The sequence below is a fragment of the Papaver somniferum genome, chromosome 1 (assembly GCF_003573695.1).
Source record: "Papaver somniferum cultivar HN1 chromosome 1, ASM357369v1, whole genome shotgun sequence".
Taxonomy (NCBI): domain Eukaryota; kingdom Viridiplantae; phylum Streptophyta; class Magnoliopsida; order Ranunculales; family Papaveraceae; genus Papaver; species Papaver somniferum.
In genome coordinates, this window is record NC_039358.1 from 75145830 (window position 1) to 75169186 (window position 23357).

Sequence of the window (23357 nt, forward strand, 5' to 3'; positions counted from 1 at the left end):
CGTGACAAGGTTGCGGAGTGGGCTCACTAGAAGGTGTTACTTCTATTTCTCTTTTCTTCCTCATTTCGTTTATGTTCAAAGACAAACCAGGCAAGAATGCAAAAGAAGATAAGTCACAACGGCTGGGAAATCTTGACAAAACGTAGCTGACAACAAAAAAGGGCTAGGATGTATGCAAAGTTCCAGATGAAAATAAAGTTACGGATGGGTTGATTATCAAACGACCAATACGTAATCAAAAAACGTCTAGGAAAAGTGAAAAGTCCCAGCCGCAACAGGAATAACGGATGGGATTTTGATTTATCGACCAAGTCGTAAAAACAATAACGGCTGGGAAGTTTTCTTTTCTCATTGCTTATTAATATTACAAATAGGAAACCTAGACGGAAACACTACCGCTGAAACATGAATTCGAATACAGAAATATATACGGCTAGGAAAGTCACAGCCGTGATTAAGTTGTTGCGGATAGGATTATTCTACCTCGTACGCATCGACTAAATTACGTCTGAGAGTTCTTCTATTTCCAAACCGTGGTACCTATAAATGGCTTGGAAACAAACATATCCTAACTGTGGTACTTATTTATGGCTGGGAAACAAAGAACTCCCAGCCGTAAACAGTTTTTAAATTTGATGAAAAACAGTTTTTTTTATTGATTAGATTAATCAGTTAATGGAAGGGTAGAAGTGTCTTAAATGAAAATATATGAGGGTGTTTTTGAACTTTCACATAAATATGATCTCCCCCTATACATTTAGTCTCCACCTAGCATTTTAAGCCCCCAAATTCACACCCCCTCAAAGCCCCAATAATAGACTTTTTGCAGTATCAAAATATCCGCGGAACACTATCCAAGATTAATAACCCTTCTTTTTGTGAGTTAAATTGCAAACAAAAGACTAACTTGGGGAGTTAGTAATCCTTACAAATTGGTAATGTTGAACCAGAGGAATCGGCTCTAACATTTGATTTATCTACTTCTAAATCTACTCTAATACATTCTGGAGGTTCCTTCATCCAATTAAGATATGAACTGAAGTTTTTGGCTTTTTTGGCCATTAAGTCAGCTACATTGTTAGTTGTTCTTGATACAAAATAAAAACCTAGAAAATTATTACAAGACTTGAGTTCATTGATAGCATCATCTAATATGGTGATGTTCTTCCATTCTATGGAAGATTCATTTCCATTAAGGTGATCAAAAAGGTTCTTGCAATCTCCTTCTATTGAAAAGTTTGACAAACCAATTTTTGTCGCCCTTTTCGCTCCTTGCAACAGTCCTAGGGCTTCCGCTTCTTCAGAGGTAGAGGCTATGAATGCTCCTGCTCTTCCTTGTTCAAGAATCCCTGCATCATTTCTAAGAATTAAAGAGAAACCTGCTGGCACAATAGCAGAGGTCGAAGCTGCATCAATATTTAGTTTCAGCTGAGATCTCTTCGGTGGATTCCAGTTACGAGTCTTATCTCCTCTTATTTTAACTTGATTTAGTAAGGGATGATCCTTGTACCATAATTCTAAGTATCTTTGAATTTCAGAACCTAATTGAGCACTTGTATACTGTTTGTTTTCAAAAACAAGATTGCATCTCTCCTTCCATATGAACCATGCTTTTGTCAAAGCAATTTCTACAGGTATAATAGTATTCTTTTTACCTATCCAGTTCTTCTAAATGTCTAAGAAAGTTGTAGAACTATGAAATTGCAGTTTCACTGGGTATGGTTCAGCTTCCCAAACATCTTTGGCATAGGGACAAAAAAATAATATATGTTCTATATATTCTACAACATTACAGTTTAGAGGACAATCGGGATGAATATCTTCTATGAATTTTTCTAGCTTAAGATTTGTTGATAGAGCATTCTGTAAGCATTTCCAAGCAAAGATTTTAATTCTTTGAGAAAAATTTAAGTTCCATAAAGAGTTCCAAAAAGAATCTGGCTGACCTAGATTGTAATGACTTCTAGTTTTTTCGGTGAGCTCATTATACATTGACTTAACAGTAAAAACCCCTGATTTTGTGAGCAGCCATCTAAGTGTATCTGATTTACCTTTAGCTATTCTGACATTGTTAATTTTGTTGGCAATGGACATAGGAAACATTTCAATCAGCAAAGAAAAATTCCACTTCTTAGTGACAGGATCTAACAGATCCTTCACAAGTGTTAAGTGAGAGTTAGTAGTTGTTTTAAAGCTGCTAAGATTGTTTTCTAAGTTTGGGGTCCAGTTATCATCCCAAATATTTGTGTTATTACCATCCCATATTTCCCAAATTCTATTTTGTTCAACCAAGAGAATGCCTTTACTTATACATTTCCAAATCCAGAAGCTAGTGGTTGGTATTTTAGCTTTAAAGACAGAGGAATTTCTAAAATATCTAGGTTTTAATTGTGATACCCAAAGTGCACTAGGTTCAGTTAAGAGTCTCCATCCAAGCTTAGCTATCATGGCTAAGTTGAATTTTTGTGCATTTCTAAATCGTAATCCTCATTTAATTCTAAGTTTGCAAAGGCAAGAATAGGATTTTGGATAATATCCCTTAGAATTTGTTTCTTTACCCCACCAAAAGTCTCTTTGGGGGGCATCTATCTTTTTGGTGATTTTCCTAGGCAGAATAAAGCAATTCATTTGAAAGCTAGCCATACTGGCTAGAGTTGCTTTATTGAGAACCATTTTACTGGCTTCTGCCAGAGTTTTTCCAATCCATCTTTGAATTCTTTGCTCCATCTTTTCCACTATTGAATCAAAGAGTTGAAATTTAGCTCTACTTATAAACAGAGGAGTTCCTATATAAGTATCTTTTGGGTCTATTTTTTTATTTTTAGTAATTTGCAGATCATCCTTTGATGTTTAGGTTGTACTTTCCAACTAAAGAAAACTCCAAAATTTTCAAAGTTTATCAATTGGCCTGAAGCTTTACTAAAGGATTCTATAAGAGTAAGGATATTATGACTCTCCTTAAGATCAACTCTAATGAAAAGAAGGCAATCATATGCAAAAAACAGATGAGAAATAGGGCTATTTTTTGGAGTGACTTTTACTCCATGGATAATTTGCTCATCTTCACCAGTTAGAAGGAGTCTAGATAAAATTTCCATACAGATGATAAATAGATAAGGAGAGAGGGGATCTCCTTGTCTAAGCCCCCTAGTGGGTTTAATAAATTCACTAGGGCAACCATTTAGCAAAACTGCAATAGAAGATGTAGAAATGCATTGATGGATCAAGTTGCAAAATTATAGTCAAAACCAAAGGCTTTCATAGCATTGATTAGGAATTCCTAATCAACTCTATCAAAAGCCTTGGACATGTCAATCCAAGATTAATAACCTACAACTCTCTTCTTAGTTTTTTATTAGCATAAGGCGTTTGTTTCTTGTTTCAGCTTTTATTAGGTGAGGAATCATCTTGGATTGAAATTCTGCATAAGGACTACCATGTGTCTGAACATAAAATTCCTTGATGCGGATACATAGAGAGTTGCTTGACAACAATTACTGAACCATCTGGACGCATGCCTAGAGATCAAGTTTAGGAGTATATAGTTTCATCAAGAAGTCACACCCAATGGAAGTGGCTCGAAATTTGGCCAGCAGGAGATAACAAAATATCAACAAGAAACTCAAAATTACCTTGTAAACTGGACCAACCAACCTTCACTTATTTACTTGCAAAATCAAAATTACACTAATTTTTTGCAGTAGGATATAATAGGGAAAGAGAAAGAGGTAGAGAAAGAGAGGGATTCCATTGATAAGAGTTATGTGGTTACATGGATATCATATGTTTGTATACATGGAGAAGGGAAAACCAAAAGACTCCCGTTTTGGACCACACATCCATGGTCATGGGCCCTTTAACACTCCCCCTTGTGTGGTTTAACAACAAAACTTTATACATAGTGCTTCACATATAGTGCTTTGAATGTAGTTCTTCAAATGTCGTTCTCTTCTTGATGACTTGTGCCGAAATCAATTGCCTTACTAAAACTTTGACAAGGAAAAACCCAGTGGGATAAAACCTTGGTACAACTCTTCACATGTTGTCTCTTACTTTACATGTAGTTCATCAAATGCAATACGATCTTCATAGATCGATGAGTCTAAGTAATTGCCTCGTTAAAACTTCGCCAGGGAAACCCAGAGGGACAAAACCTGAACTAAAGAAAAAGAGTACAATATTAAGCAAACTTAGAACATAGTTGGACTCGAATATGTTTCCTCATTAAAAAATTGACAAGGAAAACCCAGTGGGATAAAACCTTGACGAAGGGAAAAGAGTACAACGTGACAGATGCAAGTAAAGGTGATCTGTTGCATATGATCACTTTGTTCCCTTGAAGTTGAATAGTTGTTTCACAACTCCTAAGGAAGAAAATCTTTGTGGGAAAGACAATAGCCTTAGTTGGGAAATTACTTCCCGGTGTTTGTTGTTGTCTCATTAAAAACCTTGCCGAGCAACAAAACCCTGTGGGAAAAAGTAACCTCGGTGAAGGAAAAGAGTTCAACACACCATTAGATGTTCCCCCTGATGTCAGAAAATTTTCATTAGTCTAATGCAGTCAAAAGGAGTTTATCACACTTTAATTTGGTGACTTGGATGTTTATAGAACCATGTTGTTGATTCTGGAAGTTATGTTGCTTAACAGACTATCGTGTTTCATTTCTTTGATTCAGATATTTTCAATAATATCAATGCGATATTTATGTCTTCAACGTTCAACATACTTAATGCTTTTAGTATTGTCTCGCTAAAAACCTTGTCGAGTAACAAAACCCTTTGGGAAAAACTATTCTCGATCGAAGGGAAAAAGAGTACAAAATAGCTTCAATTTCGAAGTAAATTATGTCGACATCATATCCTTGGATCCTCCCCCTGATGTCGGCATCTCCCCTGATTACTTTCATAGTTGTTCCAGACTGTTCCTTTAGTCATGTACTTTTCGAAACTGAATATCGGTAATAACCTAGAAAATAGTCTACCGTATCTCCCCCTGATTACTTTCGTTGGAGAAGAGATAATTGTTCCTTTATAATCAACAACCTTGGGATTGCACTTTCGTTAGCATTCCTTTTTATGTCTTTGCATGGATAAAACAAATTTATTTCAATGGTTACTTTTAAGCACATGATTACATTCACTATACCATTCCAATGACGTTGCATTGGCGCTAAGATATATCTAGCTAACAAGTTCATTGGATGTAACATTTGGTCGAGTACATTATGCTAAGTACAATAATGCGTGTATTATACTTAGATAAGGAAAGTTCATCTCCCGACCCAACTTCGTCATCTTCCTTTAGACGAATTGGTCATTTATGTACATTTGAAACTCGACTAATCATGGGAGTGCTAGCAGCATGCACGTCCTTGTTACATTGCCTGACAATAGACATATGCAAACTGGTGGAATAATATACCACAAGCTCGGTCTTCTAGTTTATAACATAGATAAGATCGAGATTTCCCAGAATTTTCATCATCTCAAATTCAGATTTAAATAGCTTGTAAGATATCTTATTCCATCAAGAGTACTTATCATGTCCATACCCTCGACATAGATAGCTATAATTCTGAATCAGAAACTTATTTAATACGCATGGCACGAAACCTTATTTGTTTATCCCTTCCCAATCAAATAGTCACTTAGACGGGTATACCACATTCGCCTGATTGTTTAAATCAATAAGTGAATGTTCCAATGTAACTGCAAACACACTCCGTGGTTTAGAGTCATTCGACTTGGGGAGCAAAAGGCCATCATGCACTTTTGCAAATATCTTTGAGCCTAAATCTCCAGAGATATAACCACATCTACTATGTTTCAAGTTCTTTTGAAACTACCAAGCAAACTAATTAACTGAACATTATAATGTTCAAAAGAGTAAGCGATCCAGGGGTTTGTGAGAAACCTCGCGCCATAAGGTGATTATTTATACTTTAAGTCCTCATTCTTCTCACTACACTTTGTGACAAATAACCACATATGTCCCATAGGATTTACACTAGGTTGGTTAGCACTACCACACCAAATACCCGTATATTTGTCAAAGAACTAAGTTCTACCTGTATTGCGTAGGCCAAATATGCTATTTATTTGAAATTAATCAAAATAAAGCATGGTTCGATCACATTGTGCTCTACTTCTGGAATAACTATTTATGGATTATATCATCATTGTGCACGCACGATCCTTCCATTGACTCATGTGCATTCTCATAATCCGTCAGGATTTCATTGTTCTCTAGAATCATTTAAAACTTCGGAGCGTCCTCCAGTTTGATTCATGGACATTTTCAGAGAAAATCTTTTGAGATGATTTATGATGATATAAATAAGTTGTGCCTTACTCACCTACTTCCTTTCTAGGTGAGGATTGATCGAACCAAAAGTGGTCTCTCCAACTTCCTTTATGGAGCCACGGCCTCAACCACACTTCCACTGAGTGTAGTTGCAACACCTTAGTCTATGGTGTATATCCCGTATTGAGGATTTGTAACTTTGCAGGTAGGTTGTAGCTGGTATATGTGATCTCATCACTTTAGCAACATCAGTGTACATTCTGAAAATCGAATATTCTTTATCATTTCACATTTACATTTGTGGAGTATAAGAATCAATATGAGACACAGTGTGAACACACCACGACAATTCATTTCGTTCACTTAGAAAATACTTTTTTTTATCTCCTCCTAACGACGGGAAGACTGTCTCATTAAAGTGATAACCCGCAAATCTAGCGGTAAGAGATCTCCTGCCAAAAGTTTTAAAATGCGGATAATTTTTGGAACTCATTTCCAACATAACTACTTAATAGTTTTGAAGACCCATGATAGTACGATGTGGAGTCGTAATGGCACATATATAGTGCAACAAAAAAATGCGTAAGAACACGAATGTCAGGCTTAAATCCAGTTACCAACTGGTACGCATAAAAGGTTGACTAATATTGGGTTCTAAAAAAGAATCAAGTAAGATGCGTGTAATATTGCATATCCCCAAAGAAATAAAAGATAGGTTGGTACGCATAACCTATTCCTTAGGCACCATCTGTAACCTTCGATGGTATCCTCTGCGAGACCATTGGGTATAAGATGCTCTATATTGATCCTATTAAACATGCAATATTCATCAATTCCTTTTGATGTAAATTCTCTAGCATTAATAAGGGTGGTGAGCCTTTGCACTTTGTATTGTGTAATATGTGCTAGGAGTTTTTAAACGCAAATTTCTTGGGAACTATAACTAGTTCAAAATGTCAAAACATTCTCCAGAGCCATAAGTCACTTTAATGTTCCGCATTCTGCATGAATATTTTTCTAAATTTCACCTTCTTATCTTTGTAATATGGATTGTTTACCATTTGCATCTTAGGATGGTCTCGATCATGTTTTACTGAAGACTTTGTAAAATGAGTAAAATGGGGGGGGGGGGGGGAGGGGATCTAGTATTTTAGAAAACACTTATTTTATTGAGAGATGTGCCATTACTTCGCCTTCTGTCAATATTTTTTCCCCTTGTATCGTCCACTCAAACACAGTGGTGTACGTATGAATCTTTTCAAAACAAAACATCATGTCACTACCAAAGTGCCTTTATGGTTATGTCAAAGTCTGTATGAGTCAATTCCCAACATTTCATCGTCGGAATCAATATGGATTCAATAATCCAAATACTATAGTGATTTACATTTCACTAGTTGACTCATTAGTTTCTCTAAAATATATTTCCTTCCAAATATATTAGAGACTATAAAAGATGCAATCAATTACGTTCTCATCATTGGGAGGTTCCACATGATATCTATTTGCATGGGTTTCTTTGGAATTTAACAAGGTGTGATTATCTCTCGGTACATGTAGAGATTTTATGACGTCTTTGTTCTATCTAGAAAACAAATTTTGAGCAGTGCTGCTCTCGATGATCCAATCCTCGTATCCACATCAACAACTAGTTTAAATTCCTTAAGCTGGTGGGAGGGAAACAATTATCTGTTAGACATTGAGTCTTGAGATATTAAATAAGTGGTGTGGCATTATTAGTAACAAAAGTGAGATTCAACTCAATTACTTTAGAGTGAATATATGTTACGTTTCATCTAGAAATATCTCAAGTGTTTTAGAGAATTTTTGTTTCTTGGGAATGGTGTACTTTTCATTCCATAAGCGCAGATATTGGATCTAGTTCAATTAAATAGTCAATTGGCCAGGAAAAGTGCTTCTTCTCATTAAAGTTGATGTCTAAATTATGACTTTCCTATGGAAATTGGGTGTTACTATGGTACCTGCATTACATTGCTTGTACCAATACCGGTAAGAAGATTCATTCCCAACTCTTTGGTGAGAGCTAGAATTACATCTTAGCTTTATCTCATGTTCAGTTGATACCTGTACTTTGGTGTCATTACTGCTGGGCAAAAAAAAATACATTTTTGTCTCATGATATATATTTCCCTTTTCACATGCTTTACATGAGTGGGTACGTCTAACCTCCATTACTTCGGGTTCTTTCCATTTTTAATTTTGCTACATTAAGCTTAATTTGAGAAATTTCTTTATCTCAACAGGCCAAGAGAATCTCACTACACATGTCAACCACGTACTTTAGGTTGAATATATTACTAAAGATAGTTCTCTTGTTGTCGTACTTCAACATATACTGGTTCGTTAGTATCATGGATGAAGTAGAGAAATGGAAATTTTCTAACCCATATCATCTTTTGTGTGTTCTTCCACAAAAATTGGGATACATGTGATTTTATTTGCAATTGTTTTGAAATTACTGACTTTTTAATAATCTAGCACGTGGATTACATTTCACGAAACATTCAAATTTGGGGAGACAATATCAAGTACGCAATAATGGTCCAAATACTTCTAAACCCCAAATAAATACATTAGAGTTGGTACAACCAATTGAACACATATTCAAGAGAATAAAATAGCATTAAGACCAAAATTCTTAATGATCGAGATCAACAATCATAATTTAAATTGACTGTTTATACGTTGTTAACTTATCTTAAGACAAATATAAACAAAACTAGGCATGTTCTAAAAACAAACAAATAAACCCAACGAATATTCGGTCTTTAGTTACATACCTCACATTTCTGGTTCCCACTGTATATAGGAAAAACCGGTACAGACTTGCTCGTGCACGTCCCAAAGCCGTAAAACTGGACTGGACTAAGCTGCGCCGGGTCGGCTAGATCGGACCGAGTCGAATAGGTCAGACTGAGTTAGGACGGATTGAGTTGGGTCAGACCGAGTTGACCGGGTCGGACCGAGTTGCATTTCTTTCACAGACTCATGAGAAAACGAAAAGGCTTGCTTTCCCAGATTCGCGAGAAAGCAAACAGCCAGATTTTCCGTGGATCTTCTAAATCTCCTGATTAAGATTAAGATTAATCGATGAAGATTAAGATTATCTCCTGATTAGTACGTACACGGTATGAAAGATAATAAATCAAAATAATTTTTGATTACAAACGATTAATCGAAATAATCCCTAATTCCTGATCAAATCAATTTTCGTCGCAGCTTTAATATACCCAATGTATATGCCAAAATCAAAAGCAGGAAACAGAAAAAAAAATCCACCATCTTATTTGATTCCAGCGTTGATGGAAAAAGAAAAAAAATCAATCGATCCCATATAGTTCTGCGGTACAACTTCGTGCATGATAACGTTTTACAGTAGAATATAATAGGGAAAGAGAAAGAGGTAGAGAAAGAGAGAGATTCCATTGATAAGAGTTATGTGGTTACATGGATATCATATGTTTGTATACATGGAGAATGGAAAACCAAAAGACTCCCGTTTTGGACCACACATCCATGGGCATGGGCCCTTTAACATAATTTTATTTTTAATCTTAGATTTATTAGTAAATAATGGGGACCCTAAATTATAAGTTTGAATTCCACTCCTAGTCATGTCAAAAAAAAAAAAAAGACTTCCACTCCTAGAGTCTGTTTTATGTCATATACGACTCTATCACCCACGATTTGTTCAGATTTATTAATCGACCAGGTGCAACACTGAAATCAGTAAATAACTTCACTTAATCGGTGCTATTAGTTGTGTTTGCATCACAAAAGGTCTTACTGTTGGTGTATTGTCACAGATTTTACGACCTTTAATTAGACCCTTTGACTCAACATTCAAGACTGTTTAGACAAAGATTCTGCACAACATCTAAGACTGTTTAGCACAACAAGCAAAGTAGTTGAAATGCATTCAAAAACTAGTTCACGCCATTTTTCCAAGAACCCAATTTTTTTTATGATTGCCATACGGACTTCCGCTCCACCTGTTCAGATGCCTTTGACGTATCTATTTTTTGTCCCATCATTCAACACCTCCTTTTCGGCATATCTATTTCGCAGGAATTTCACATAGCATATAATTTCTCTACCAGTAATGCAAAACACTAACCATTATGATTTCCTTGGACAATACAGGACCAGGGTTCTCTTTGGACGAGCCATCCATGCTCACCATTTACAATGTCTTCTCTCATAAAATATTCAGATAGGTATAGAGAGTCATTAGTATGCTCAAAAAAATTGCATTAATGCTCAACGCTGATCAACAAAAATAATACATCCAAAAAACATAAAAAAAAAAGAATTCGGAGACCCATATATTTTTCTAGAATTGTATTTTTTTTTCTTTCATTCAACATCTCTCATTAGTACATTCTGATCAAGCTAATAAGTTCATGAACACGATTAGAACTTGTTAAATTTATGATATATTAAATCGAATCTCTCTCAATCATGAACATCACTGCTCGCGTTTGTGACTACCCTCAACACAGGTTGCTTGGATTGCTAGCATCTTTTGGATTTCTGGGCATGGTCCTTGATCCTTGTCGAATATTTTGCGATCAATCGGTATGCTACATTCAGTCTTCCCTAAGCAGTACTGTTTCACAGAAAAACATAAAACAAGCTCAGAAATGTACCAAGGAAAGTAATTATAGTAGTAGTAGAAGCGAGTAGCCTTTTTTACCTGTTCGACAACTTTCTGGCTTGAAGCTGAAGTGCAGTTACCGGCACTAATGATTCCACAAACACCGGTAGGATTACCGAAGCTTGCGAAATCGATAGAGGCCATAACTTTGTAGTTAGGACACTTCAAGTGTGCCTTTGGCTTCATGTCATCTTTCAAAGCTGTAATCTTTGCATCCTGTCTTGCCCATGACTTGACTGTTGGTGGGTGGTATTCAGAAACAAAGCTACAGATTGTATCTCTTTTTGCAAGTACAATTTGAACTCCATCAATGTCACCTCCTTCTTCTTCGAAGATAACCAAAAGGTTATCAGATGGCTTCAAGAATGACCTTGGGATATGGTACCTGCAGAGAAACAAAGTGAGAGACATGCACAATTGCATCTGCATGGGAAATGTGATTACTGCAGCTGTAGTAGTACTTACTCTACTTGACTTGGCTTGCCAATAGGAGAAAGATAGGACACCCAGTAGCGACCAATGCTTTGTCCATTTACCCACACCATTCCTTTTCCCATGGTAGACATGTCAATAGCAGGGGGAGAGTCTCCTTCAGGAGTATCAAAGTATCTCTGCCATGATGTAAGAAAAAAATAAGCATCTTTTGCAAATCCAATTCTGGAATTGAATGAAACTTTGAGACAGTCTTGGTATTTAAGTTCGCAATACCTTGTACCAAGTAAGAGGCTTCCCTTTGCCCTTAGCACTAGACCATGTAGCTCTGTGAGATCCACCCTGTGTGAAGAGTTTGATTTTCTCACCCTCCATACCCACCTTATGGTTCCAGCCGTTGAATGAGAGGTCACGTCTTCCAGACTTCAAACCTTCAATAGCTACAGCGTGAACACCCGCCATACGATGCTCTAGGTATGCTCCACTATCCGGAAGTCCAACTGTCATTCCCAACAAGCTAATATCGTTGGTTCCTACCTTTAGATTTACGGGTGCTTTGAAGCTGAAACTCTTATCAATGTTGTTTCCATGTCCGTTTCCTGAAGGCATGAAAAAATCATAATATGAGAACACAAATGTTTCTGACAGAAATGGAACTTGGATGAAAAATTGCATTAGAGTAATAGAATTTCACCTATGTATTCTCCGTTTACGAATGCTCCCATTGCATGACCAAGATTTGCAACTTGGATGACTGGATGACTGCCCTCTAAGTCCTCACTCTTGACCTCAAACCTTGTGGTATACCAGAGGTAGTCAGTGGTGTCCTTGGTTTGTGCTAAGAGTTCCAAGGGTTCAATGTATTTAATTTTTGCATCATCAACTGTGGGGATAATTTCTCTGGTCATTTCCCATTTGACATCTCTGTTAGCTCTTTCTGATTTCTGGAAGGTCCTTGCATTGTGTTGTGCAACTACGGTTTGAGTGTTGTAAACAACAGTTTTGCAGTCAGGGAGAATACTGATAGAATGTGCGGGTAGATAGTATTGGTTTCCTCTGAAAGTAGCAGTTGCAGGTTCTCTAGTACGGTTGTTGTACAAGAAAGCTGCGCACTCACCCCCTGGCTTCTCGTAGATTCTTGCCTCAAGTTGATCACCCAGAATTTCAACAGAAATCTTATCACCAAACAACAATGCCTTCTTGCTTAGTCTCAAAGCAGTATGCAAATCCCTGAGGTGACCCCATTTTGGTTCCTTCTGAAGGCCAAAACTGTCAATTGGAGCTTCATCGTAGTAACGGGTGGTTACAAATGAGGATGCGGTTCTACCAAAGTTTGTCCCTCCGTAATACTGTTGACACAAACATGAGCACATTTTTTTGTCAGTACATTGAAAAGTTTCTGCATTTCTGATCAATCAAATTGTTGATATAAAAAAGCATACCATGTAGTAGTTAGCAAGGGTTCCATTCTTAGAGAAGAAACGAGCAACTGAGAATGCAAGATCTTCTGCTGATCTTGCAGATGGTGGATCTCCAAAAACTCGGTATCTGCAGCCACAGGGAAATAAGAGCTCAATAACATGAATGTGTGAAGAAATGTGCTATTTTTTGGAGTCAGTTATGGGACAATCATTTCACTTACTGAGCAGTCCAGTTTTCAGTCCACAAGGAAGGCTTGTTGGGTCTGTTTGGTCCAGTGAAAGTATCTCCACAGTTCCTTCCATTGCAGGTGTTGATCTGTGCATCATATAATGAATTTAGATATATGTAAGCATATTTCAGTCGTCATTACCGCAATCCGCCAACAATGTGACAGCAAGAGAATATGAACTTACAACTGGATCAGGAGCATCCTTTTGCTTGCACATCACCCATGGAACTCCAGTCTTCATGCCAACAGCCATGTTTCCAGCCCACTCAACGTATCTGGTTCCAAGACTCTTGTATGCCAATTGGACATTGTTATATTCGTTCTCGATCTGAGCTAAAATGATTGGGCCTCCTTGAGAAGCAAATAACTTTTCATCCTTCATCTTCTTAATGATCATTTCGGTGAACTGCTTCATGTGAAACTGCAAAACAAGGAGTAGTATGAGCAAAACTCTTTTGCCTAACATGTTATAATGTGCATAATCTGGTTCATTTACAAACCTTGAAGTTGTCTTCGTCCGCACGGAATGTTATTCCGGGGATTTCTTTAAGCCAGTATGGGAATCCTCTGCACAAAGCAACATTCCTTGAGAACCAATTCCGATCCAAAGACGAATAACATAATATAGTGAGAGATGAAGAAAAATATACCCGAAGTTCCATTCGGCTTCAATGAATGGCCCGATCCTGAGGACTACGTACATACCAGTCTTTTGGATAAGTTTGATGAATTTAACTATATCATACTTCCCTTCAAAATTAAACTGCATTGCAGAGATAAATCCATATTAGTCATCAAGCCAAGACATGGCATATATGACAGAATTGAAGCATATATGTATTGCATTACCTGTCCTTGTACGGGTTCATGGATGTTCCAGAAGACGTATGTCTGGATGACATTAAGGCCTCCGTGTTTGGCTTTGTTCAAGATCTCAGGCCATTCCTCTGGAGGACTACGAGGGTAATGAATAGAACCAGAGAAGAAAAGCTCTCTCCTACCATTAACCATAATAGACCTTCCATCAAATGTGACAGCGTTTAAATTGAGTTTTTCGTCATCTGAAACCACCAAAGCGATACATAAAGAAAGAAACACCGTTAAGAAAAGTAATCGCTCTGGTATCACCATTGCGAAAACGAACGATGTTCTTGCGTTTAAGGAGAAGTAGACGTTTCAGATGAACAAGAAGAAGAGGAAAAGAGGAGGATAGTTGAGTTGAAACTACAAAGATACTATGTTCATGATACTTTGGCCTAAAGGAAGTTAATATAAATTTCCATGGCACTAAGGCTTGAATGTGATGGGAGATTATATAGTAGTGGGATTGTAATAGGTTTAAGCTTGATTTTTACATGCTGTTTTTAGTTCTTGGCTCAAATTTCTTCTTCACAATTGTTATTCTCTGTCTCTACATTGTTTTTACCATATTAAGTCAGAAGAAAGAACGTGTTGGGCGTCTTTTAACTAAAATGGCGGGCAAAAATTTCTTGGTTCGTGGGTTCATGACACGTGGTTGTTAACGATCTCCGAAAATTCCTTCACTTCCTCATATTTCGTTTTTCTCTCTCCTATTTACAGACGTTCCCATTCATCAACGGAACATTACGACACGTAACTAACCGAAAAAAAAAAGAGTACAAAGTATCGGCCGGCTTGTAAAAAGAACAAAAAAGATAAAAGAGTACAAAGTATCGGCCGGCTTGTAAAAAGAACAAAAAAGATAAATAAAAAGGGGCGTTCCGAGAATCGAACTCGGGACCTCTTGCACCCAAAGCAAGAATCATACCACTAGACCAAACGCCCTTATTGTCTTTGATACAAATTTGTTCACATTTGAACCAAGTATTTCAGTTTCCCTCTTGTAAATCCCTCTTCTGGAGTCTAGTTGATAGTAGATTCACACCACGATGTCAACTAATCAATTGGTGATTATAAGGTATTAGAGACTCCACCTGCCGCTCCATCTGCTTACCTATCTGGTAATGGATCTCCAAGGCAACAGCTTCGAAACTCAGATATTAAAAAAAAAGAAAAAAAGAAACACAAATAAGAATGTTGTTACTCGCAAGAATGTTGTTACTCGCAAGAATGTTAAATATTTAGAGAAATGCACGTCTCATGGTTTTGGTTTTGGGACACTTGCCTTCACCACTTTAGGGGAATTGGGTGATGACTTCATAGACTTTCTGAAGCGCTTGCGTAATTATATGGCTAGCCATGATGAATGTTTGCGTCGGCGAATTCCTTTTTCATAGGGTAGGGGTAGCTATTAAAAAGGTGTTGGAGCATAGCTTGTTGCTAGGATTCCGACCAATTGCTTACCGGATGATAGTCTTTTCAAGTTGTAATTTTTCGGTTTTTTTTTTCCAGAATAAACATAAATATTCATTTTCCAAAACACAAATTAAATATTCGAAAATGAAGAATATACAAAACAAGAGAGACGATTTTAGATAGTATATTGTCGGGCTTGACAATTGTTATAATCGCTCCTCTTTTTAACGTTTTCTGGAATCCCTTGACATTTACTGATTTTTGCTAGTCTCTCGAAAGTGAACATGGAAAAAATGCAAGGTTTGAAACCCTTTTTATCCACGACAATGCAACAAATGTGAAACTGAGACTCTCTCTCGATCCTATATCGACCTTTGCCTGATAATCCCTTACCTTTATGCATCGTGATTGCCCAACATAAAATAAGCGATAACTGAGTCCGCTGAAATGTTATCCCCAAAGATGATATCCAACATTGTGATTGGTGTGATTGGAATCACACTCGATCCGTCATATACTCATGGACCGGTGTACTTTTCGAATTCCACCATAACAGCTACAGACATATTTAAGGGTGATTTCTCTTCATTTAAATACACAACATCCACAACGGTTCCCATCAAGCCATTATCCAAACCATATTGTGTGGATAGATTTTTACGCAACATCACCCTTACACCCTTTGACAACAACATAACTTCTTGCAACCCTTTAGCTTCATTGGAATCTGCACTCTTAGTTGTTTCACAATTGTTCTTCGAAGGAATACATGCAACATGGTACCCAAGCTCTTTAAAACATTGAAGGTTATAGCTGACAACATCAGACTTGGTGGGAAATAAACGAAGAGCATGCTTGAAGTTTTTCTTCTCTTCGATTATCAACATCGTGTAATCTCTTGCGTTAAACAGATGCCAATCGTGAAGAATAGACCTGCCATCACTTAGTCTTAACAACATCATCTTTACAAAGTGATTCTTCAACTCCCAATTATCGGAATACCTTATCAAGTCGGACACATTGCTCAAACACAGAGTAAGAGAGAGAGCCTTCTAGTTGCATTCTCTTCGGCCTTGAGCATATAAGGGAGTGTCAAAAACTGGTAATAGTTGTCGTATGTCGTCGAAGAGCACAATGAAGACATTTCCGAAAGGCTCACTGCTCAAAAAGATGCCTCTCAATAGAAGATCAATATTCACAAGCATCTTTCTTCCAATCATGTTGTATTCATCAATAATAATCAACTTTACATCTTTAAAATCCTCCTGCATAAGTCCACAGCAAAAACCAATAAATACCAAAAAAAAAAATTAAATGGCCCTAAAATAATGGGAAAAAACTACCTATTTATATGTATCTACATTATGATATTTAAAATGCTAATGATAAGTCATTGAACATTTCAATAGCATAAATCGGCAACAAAAAAAATAATTTAGATTCTATATTGAACATGTTAGCTAGTATAATATGAACATTCTCTCGTAATTTAGTATCACCATATCCTGTAATATTCATGTTAACTTAAGTGTACCCCAGCATCAATCTTATGATGGAAAATGTGATAACATGATGTCCATATATAAAAATGACATTGGCAGGATTACAGAAGATTCCTTGGGTGCCAACCAAGGTTAACATGTTATTGCGGGTGTCATCTATTACCATTCTCTTCTACTACGTTAATTTTATAGATCATCATGGGTCTTCATCAACCATTCTAAATGAATGAAAATGAATAACAACTTCGATATAATACGCAAAAATGTCAACTGACAAATCACTTCTAGAAGTACGTCTTTCTAAAGTACAAACCTAGATTTAGTATTCGTATAAACTCCAAAGTACAGTCAAAACACGAGCATGCAGAGCCACTAGCAGCGAAATGGAGGTTTCAGAATATATCTCTAAACAAGCTTCATGTCAGGATACTTCTAAGATTAGTTGTAACAGAATAACAAAAATCAAAGGAAAAATGCCACACAAATTATATGCTTTAGTGTTTACCATGCATGTCGGATACATGAAACCAAATGTTCAATGTAATCCTTGTAATCAAGAAAATAATATAAAGTACTCTTCTTTAACCTCACTATATGAAATTCTTGTTTATAATAATATAATAGACTATAAAACAACATAAGCAAATACCAAAGCGGGAGCATCTAGCATTTTTTTATCAAAACGTATGTCTGATATGCGTTATCCATATTCAGTACCTCATAACTGAAATTATTGGTATAATTTGGCAATTTCATAAAATTATTGGTCTTACTCACAATATTGAGGTCCTTGTACCTAAATCTTAGTGACTTTATGCATATATTCAAGATATTATGTCCTTGTAGGCTAATTAAATAAGATTCTAAAACAATGTCATGTTATCAAATCTCAAAATGCTTAAAATCTCAATAAAAGGTATTTGTTTATATGATGTACCTACATAAGGACACATTGTTCTGTCTCTTACATCTTGTATGAATTATTCATATCCGTTGTTACGGCAAGCTCATGGTGGATGGTTGCACCAATGATGTTGAAAGTCTCCATACCATTGAGAGCCATGATCCTAACAGATTTATCATTTCTTAAAAATTCCCTTGTTCAACGAACAATACCCAAGATAAGAGTTACTTTTCCTGTGTGCTCCTCCATTGATAATCAAACGAATAGTTGAACACGTTCTCACAGAGTGTACAACCATATCAAGTGTTGCGTGTTGTTGATTTGAAAAACAATAGGAGAAATATCTGGACCAGTATACAAGTGTTCCTCTCGCAATGTTTTTCCCAGCGTGTGGTGAATATAACATCATCGGCTATGAAAGAGGGATGTTGGAATCCTTATGACCAATTATGAAAAATATCAAAAGATCATAATCAGAGATCATTATCCAATGATGGCCCAAAATTGTCAACGCTGCCAACATCATCCAGTCATATAATGGTTCGTCTTCTGGATCACTTTCGCCTTCAAACTCATCTATTACCATGCCAAGATATGCAATTTGATTTTCAGTGGTGCGGCTAAGTCAAACATAATATTCCGACTACATCTGAAAATCTATTTTTGTTTCTTCAACGCTTTTGCAACACTATATAACATCATAACAATATTTGTTGTCTACAAAAGGACTCTCATTGATCATTAGTTGGCATGATATTTCCTGCCAATTAGGTGAAACCCTGACAACATCCTCATTACGAAACTTGCACCACTTTCTACGAGAAAAATAATGTTTTTTTGTCATTTCAATCAACGACTCTTTCTCAAACACATCTTGTCTTCCCAAATATCGGGAAAAAAAACTTAGGCTAGTACCTTGTGGTTCTCCATCATCACCATCTCGTCTCCACTGAAGATGCAAAGAGAATAAGCTAGCCTCACTCAAATTCAAAACAACAATTATTCTTGAGGATTCTTGCAAATGCCAACCCATCAGAAGGTGACATACTTCTTGGGCAGAAAAATCTCTTTCCGATGCATTTTTAACGAGGAAGCGTATTATTGCAGATGTGGAATCGCGACAAGGTCACTTATGGTCATCAATAATTCCTCGCAAAGCATCAATGAAATCCTTGGAGTTTGGTTTAGATTTTGTTGCATACTTGCTGATATATTAAGTAACATATTTTATTATTGTTACAGCTGACCAATCGATATTTTCCCTCCATGTTTGCATAACTGCTCTGTTATAACAAATGATTATTTCTTTGGCTAACAAATTTGTACATATTGTTATTCTCTGGCTCCTCGACAAGGTAGGATTCTAGTAGAATATAAACTTAAAACCTAAACCTACACACTTGTTTGCTCGTTGTCTTGTTTATCCGCAAACAATAATCTACACATCGAGTGTGTCGCATAATACAGTTCGCAAGAGATGCATAATCAACTTCATCGATAACCGAAGTCTTTATTCCAGGAGAAAGTCTCGGGTAGGCTATATATTTAATCTCATAAATGTATAGCAAGTTTTATGTCGGCCTGCCAGGCTCGCCACAACCTGCACTAGGAATAATCAACTTCATCATCATCTAAAAATTGGATCCAAATCCACTTTCTTTGCACAAGGATGATCTTGTACATCAATGGAGAATGTAACATCTGGATGTGCACACCATACTGTCAAAGTACTCACATAATATCAAACGATGTAATTGATCATCTGTTGCAATATGAGAAACCTCCGGTCCATCCTTAAACCACAAGAAACCGTGACATGGTCGCTCCCTCGATTTTTCCACTCAAACCTATACCAATGATCGACCACATAAAATTTATTCTTCAAATACTCCTTGAAAAATATAGGTACCCGATTCCGGAAGAACCAAGACACAACAATTGGATTCTCATTAAGTAGCCTTCATTTTTTTTTCTCGTTTTTTTTCCATTGGTTTCAGAGTTTCTAATGTGTTTTCTCGGTCAAGGAGAGCATACAGTTTAGGCTACTGCAAATCTTTCACACTTAAGGTAAAGAAGATAATAGGTAGCCCCAGTTGCTAGACCTTGCCTATGATATTCTTTAATCTAGTTTACCAATAAGCTCGAGTAACCCTTATCTACTTGGTAGAAACGCGTGATAATATCTGGTTGTCCCCATATGGAACCATGTCTCGAATAGCCTCTATAGAGATTTCACCATCATAAGAATGATTCTTAATATAAATAGACCCCAAGGACAAAGATCGCCACCTAGTTAATGAATTCAATGCAAAGTAACGAAACCTAGAGTCTAGGGAAAAGTGTCCATCATGAAGCTTCATTAAGTTTTGAAAATATTGGTATTCAACCTTTCGAATACTTGATTGTCTCAAATATGCACTACCTTAGGGGAATTTGAAAAGGCGTGGGTCTAACAACACCACCCAATATTTCGCTTAGCAATCTGTATGGACAAACTCCAATATACTTTTTATTAGAATAAACTAGACAGTTAGACTCAATCAATAAAAAGATATATCAAAGAGTTTATATCTCAATCTCTCGATTTGATCTTTACTCAAGCAAATTGAAATCTGCGAGTCTTTATCAAAGAGAGATAACTTGGACGGTACCAAAGACCAATGTCCAAGGATCAATCAATATCAATCAACAACCAAATGTTGGATTTCCAATCGATGATCTTTAACGCACAACCTGTATTATTTCAATTATATAAAAAATATAATGCGGAAAAGAAATAACACAGACACCAGAAGTTTTTTTAACGTGGAAACCGCAAATGCAGAAAAACCCCGGGACCTAGTCCAGATTGAATACACACTGTATTAAGCCGCTACAGACACTAGCTTACGGCAAACTAACTTCGGACTGGACTATAGTTGAACCCCTATCAATCTCCCACTGATACAAGGTACAGTTGTACTCCTACGCCTATGATCCCAGCAGGATACTGCGCACTTGATTCCCTTAGCTGATCTCACCCACAACTAAGAGTTGTTGTAACCCAAAATCATAGACTTGATAATAAACAGATCTGTCTCACACAGAAAAGTCTATAAAAGGATAAATTTTTCTCCCACAGATAAACCTTAGGTTTTGTTCTGTTGTTAGATATAAAATCAAGGTAACAGGAACTAATTGATAATCCGGTCTTATATTCCCAAAGAACAGCCTAGATTAATCAATCACCTTTCTACAATCCTTCTTGACTACACAAGTGGATTGTCGAGGAATCACAAACAGTGAGACGAAGATGTTTGTGACTTCTTTATCTTTCCTATCGGAGAACTCTCACGATCTCAAGCCCATCAATCGATTGTACTCGTACGATAGAAAATGCAATATCTGATCACACAACTACGATAAAGTAGTATCGGTATGACTTCACAATCCCAATGAAATCTTTAAGTCGTTAACCTGATTTTAGAGAAGAAAATCAAAGGTTAATGGAGATTGACTATAGCAGGCGCACTAGTAGCACACAGACATGTGGGGATTAGTTTTTCACAATGCTAGATGTCTCCTTTATATATCCTTCAAATCAGGGTTTTGCCTTAATTACAAAGCAATCCACATTCACCGTTAGATGAAAACCTGATTTAGATTCAAGCTAATATTTCTCAACCGTTAGATCGAAAACTTATCTTGTCACACACACTTGGGTAAATGTTTACTGGGTTTGTGAAAACCATGCCCAAACGTGTACGTGTATGTCGGTTCAATATAGTAACCCAAAAGGTTAACCATATGAGCATTTCATATTAACCTTGTTCTTCTTCATCATAACTAGTTCAATTGACTCAAATGAACTAGTTACAGAGTTGTTCAATTCCTATGAGATCTTATGTAACTACAAAAGACACAATTGAAGCAAATATGATTCGATTCGATTGAATCGTCTCATGAACATTATAGCCACGGTTTGCATAAAGAATTCCTTAGTAATTTAATGTTTCATGTTCAGAGCACATCTTTAGATCATAACCTCTAAAGTTCACAAACAAGTTCGCGAACTTAAGTTAATCAGGTGAGTTTTCCAATCTCAACAGAAATTCTCGGAAAGAGAACTTCCGCCAGTTCGCGGACTGAGTTTGCGGATTAAGCACACAAACGAGTATTTGGAAAATCCCAGCAGAAATTCTCAGTCGAGAACTTCCGACAGTTCGCGGACTGAGTCTGCGAACTAGGTTCGCGGACTTGGCAAGCCAATTCCACAATCCTCCCGATTTCTCTTGATCAACAAAGTTCGAAAAATTCGGTTCAAGGAATACATGGTTATGTAATCTAAACTCTTATTTCAATCATTGAGACATTCTCAGAGGACGCTACGTAGCCGTTATTCACAGACCGATTCACGTCAGAGCAATTCTCAAAGTGATTGAAACTTTTCATGACTTTCGTCACTAGGTGAAGATAAACTTGATCAAATTGAAACGCTTTACCAACACAGGATTTCGAGATAAAAGATAAGCAATGAATGCTCAGCTCGAAATGTCAAATGTGTATGATCTAGTCTATATAGCATACGACTTTTATCTCATAAGAAGTAAGAGATAGAAGAGATAGACTTTTGAGTGATAGATAAGTTCAAGTCTCCACATACCTTTTTGTTGATGAAGTTTCATGGTTCCTTGTATAGATCTTTGTCGTTGTATGATGAATTGCCATGAAGTCCTTGAGCTCAACTACACTTTTCTATCCTAATCCGAGACTTAGCTATGTAGGCTAGAAATCAAGACTTATAGTTTTGATCACTAACATTGACAAACATGCTTGAGATAGCAACGCATGCGAGGTTGACCGAGCTATGCTCAAACAATCTCCCCTTTTGTCAATTTTAGTAACAAAACTATCGATACATATGGAATACAAAAAAGATAAAATTTAGTGGCTCCTATTCCATAGTCTAATCTTCAACATTCCTTGAAATCTTCGTCCTTCCAAATACTCCAATGATTCCAAAGGTTGTAAGTGTATCACCATCGTTGTTGAAGATCTGTAGCTATAACAATGAGAGAAATCAAGATTCTCGATCATTATTATACAATGTCATAGTATTATTATATAACATCAAAGTCCAATTGTATCACGACTTTAACAATAATACTACGGTGATATGTATCACTCCCCCTCAGTCAATACTCTATCTCGATCATGGAAACCACTCCCCCTTACACAATGATCCGAAAACCATATGTATTTGTAGTGTGAATTACAATATTTTTTCCCCTTTTTGTCAATAAAATTGGCAAAGGTACAAGAATGGGATCATAATGAAATTTCCACAAGAGACATTTCATGACTAAAAGAAAAATACATACCAACTTAATTTAGATGCAATCTAATAGCCGAAGCTAACAGCATTCATCAAGGATTTTTAATATACAAGATAACCCCTATAAAATTCCACAGCCGCACTCCCCGCAAGATATTACCATTAAGCACAAGTTCAAAAGAACTCTCCCCCATTTGATGTCATTCCCAAAAGAACAACAAGAGCGACCTTAATTTCGAAAGAAAAGAAAGATTTTTTAATTGGACACCAAAAACCATGGAAATGATTTTCTATA

General features: G+C 36.6%; 2 protein-coding genes and 1 non-coding gene across 3 annotated transcripts; all 3 read right to left on the reverse strand.

The window, feature by feature from the left end:
• Positions 1–915: 915 nt before the first annotated feature.
• Positions 916–2448, reverse strand: LOC113336033. Its single transcript, XM_026582046.1, has 2 exons — positions 1794–2448; positions 916–1655 (listed from the first exon to the last, which is right to left on the reverse strand). The coding sequence occupies exons 1-2, from the start codon at positions 2446–2448 to the stop codon at positions 916–918; spliced, it is 1395 nt and encodes a 464-aa protein (XP_026437831.1).
• Positions 2449–10625: 8177 nt separating this feature from the next.
• Positions 10626–14365, reverse strand: LOC113290967 (beta-galactosidase 13-like). The gene is made up of 11 exons (XM_026540551.1): positions 13915–14365; positions 13716–13828; positions 13566–13632; positions 13250–13486; positions 13057–13151; positions 12857–12962; positions 12109–12763; positions 11691–12013; positions 11448–11593; positions 11022–11367; positions 10626–10934 (listed from the first exon to the last, which is right to left on the reverse strand). Exons 1-11 carry the CDS (start codon positions 14194–14196, stop codon positions 10794–10796), a joined length of 2511 nt encoding a protein of 836 aa, XP_026396336.1. The 5' UTR covers positions 14197–14365; the 3' UTR covers positions 10626–10793.
• Positions 14366–14799: 434 nt separating this feature from the next.
• TRNAP-UGG lies at positions 14800–14871 on the reverse strand. The gene has a single exon. It is a non-coding gene; the product is annotated as a tRNA-Pro (tRNA).
• Between the last annotated feature and the right edge of the window lie 8486 nt (positions 14872–23357).

Coding starts and splice junctions, on each gene's coding strand:
- LOC113336033 (XM_026582046.1), bottom strand. CDS start 2,448: ATGATAGCTAAGCTTGGATGGAGACTCTTAACTGAACCTAGTGCACTT. Junction 1,656..1,793: donor TCCCGATTGTCCTCTAAACT/GTAATGTTGTAG, acceptor AGAACTGGATAG/GTAAAAAGAATACTATTATA.
- LOC113290967 (XM_026540551.1), bottom strand. CDS start 14,196: ATGGTGATACCAGAGCGATTACTTTTCTTAACGGTGTTTCTTTCTTTA. Junction 13,633..13,715: donor GAAGCCGAATGGAACTTCGG/GTATATTTTTCT, acceptor TGCTTTGTGCAG/AGGATTCCCATACTGGCTTA. Junction 12,963..13,056: donor ACTGAAAACTGGACTGCTCA/GTAAGTGAAATG, acceptor CTGTGGCTGCAG/ATACCGAGTTTTTGGAGATC.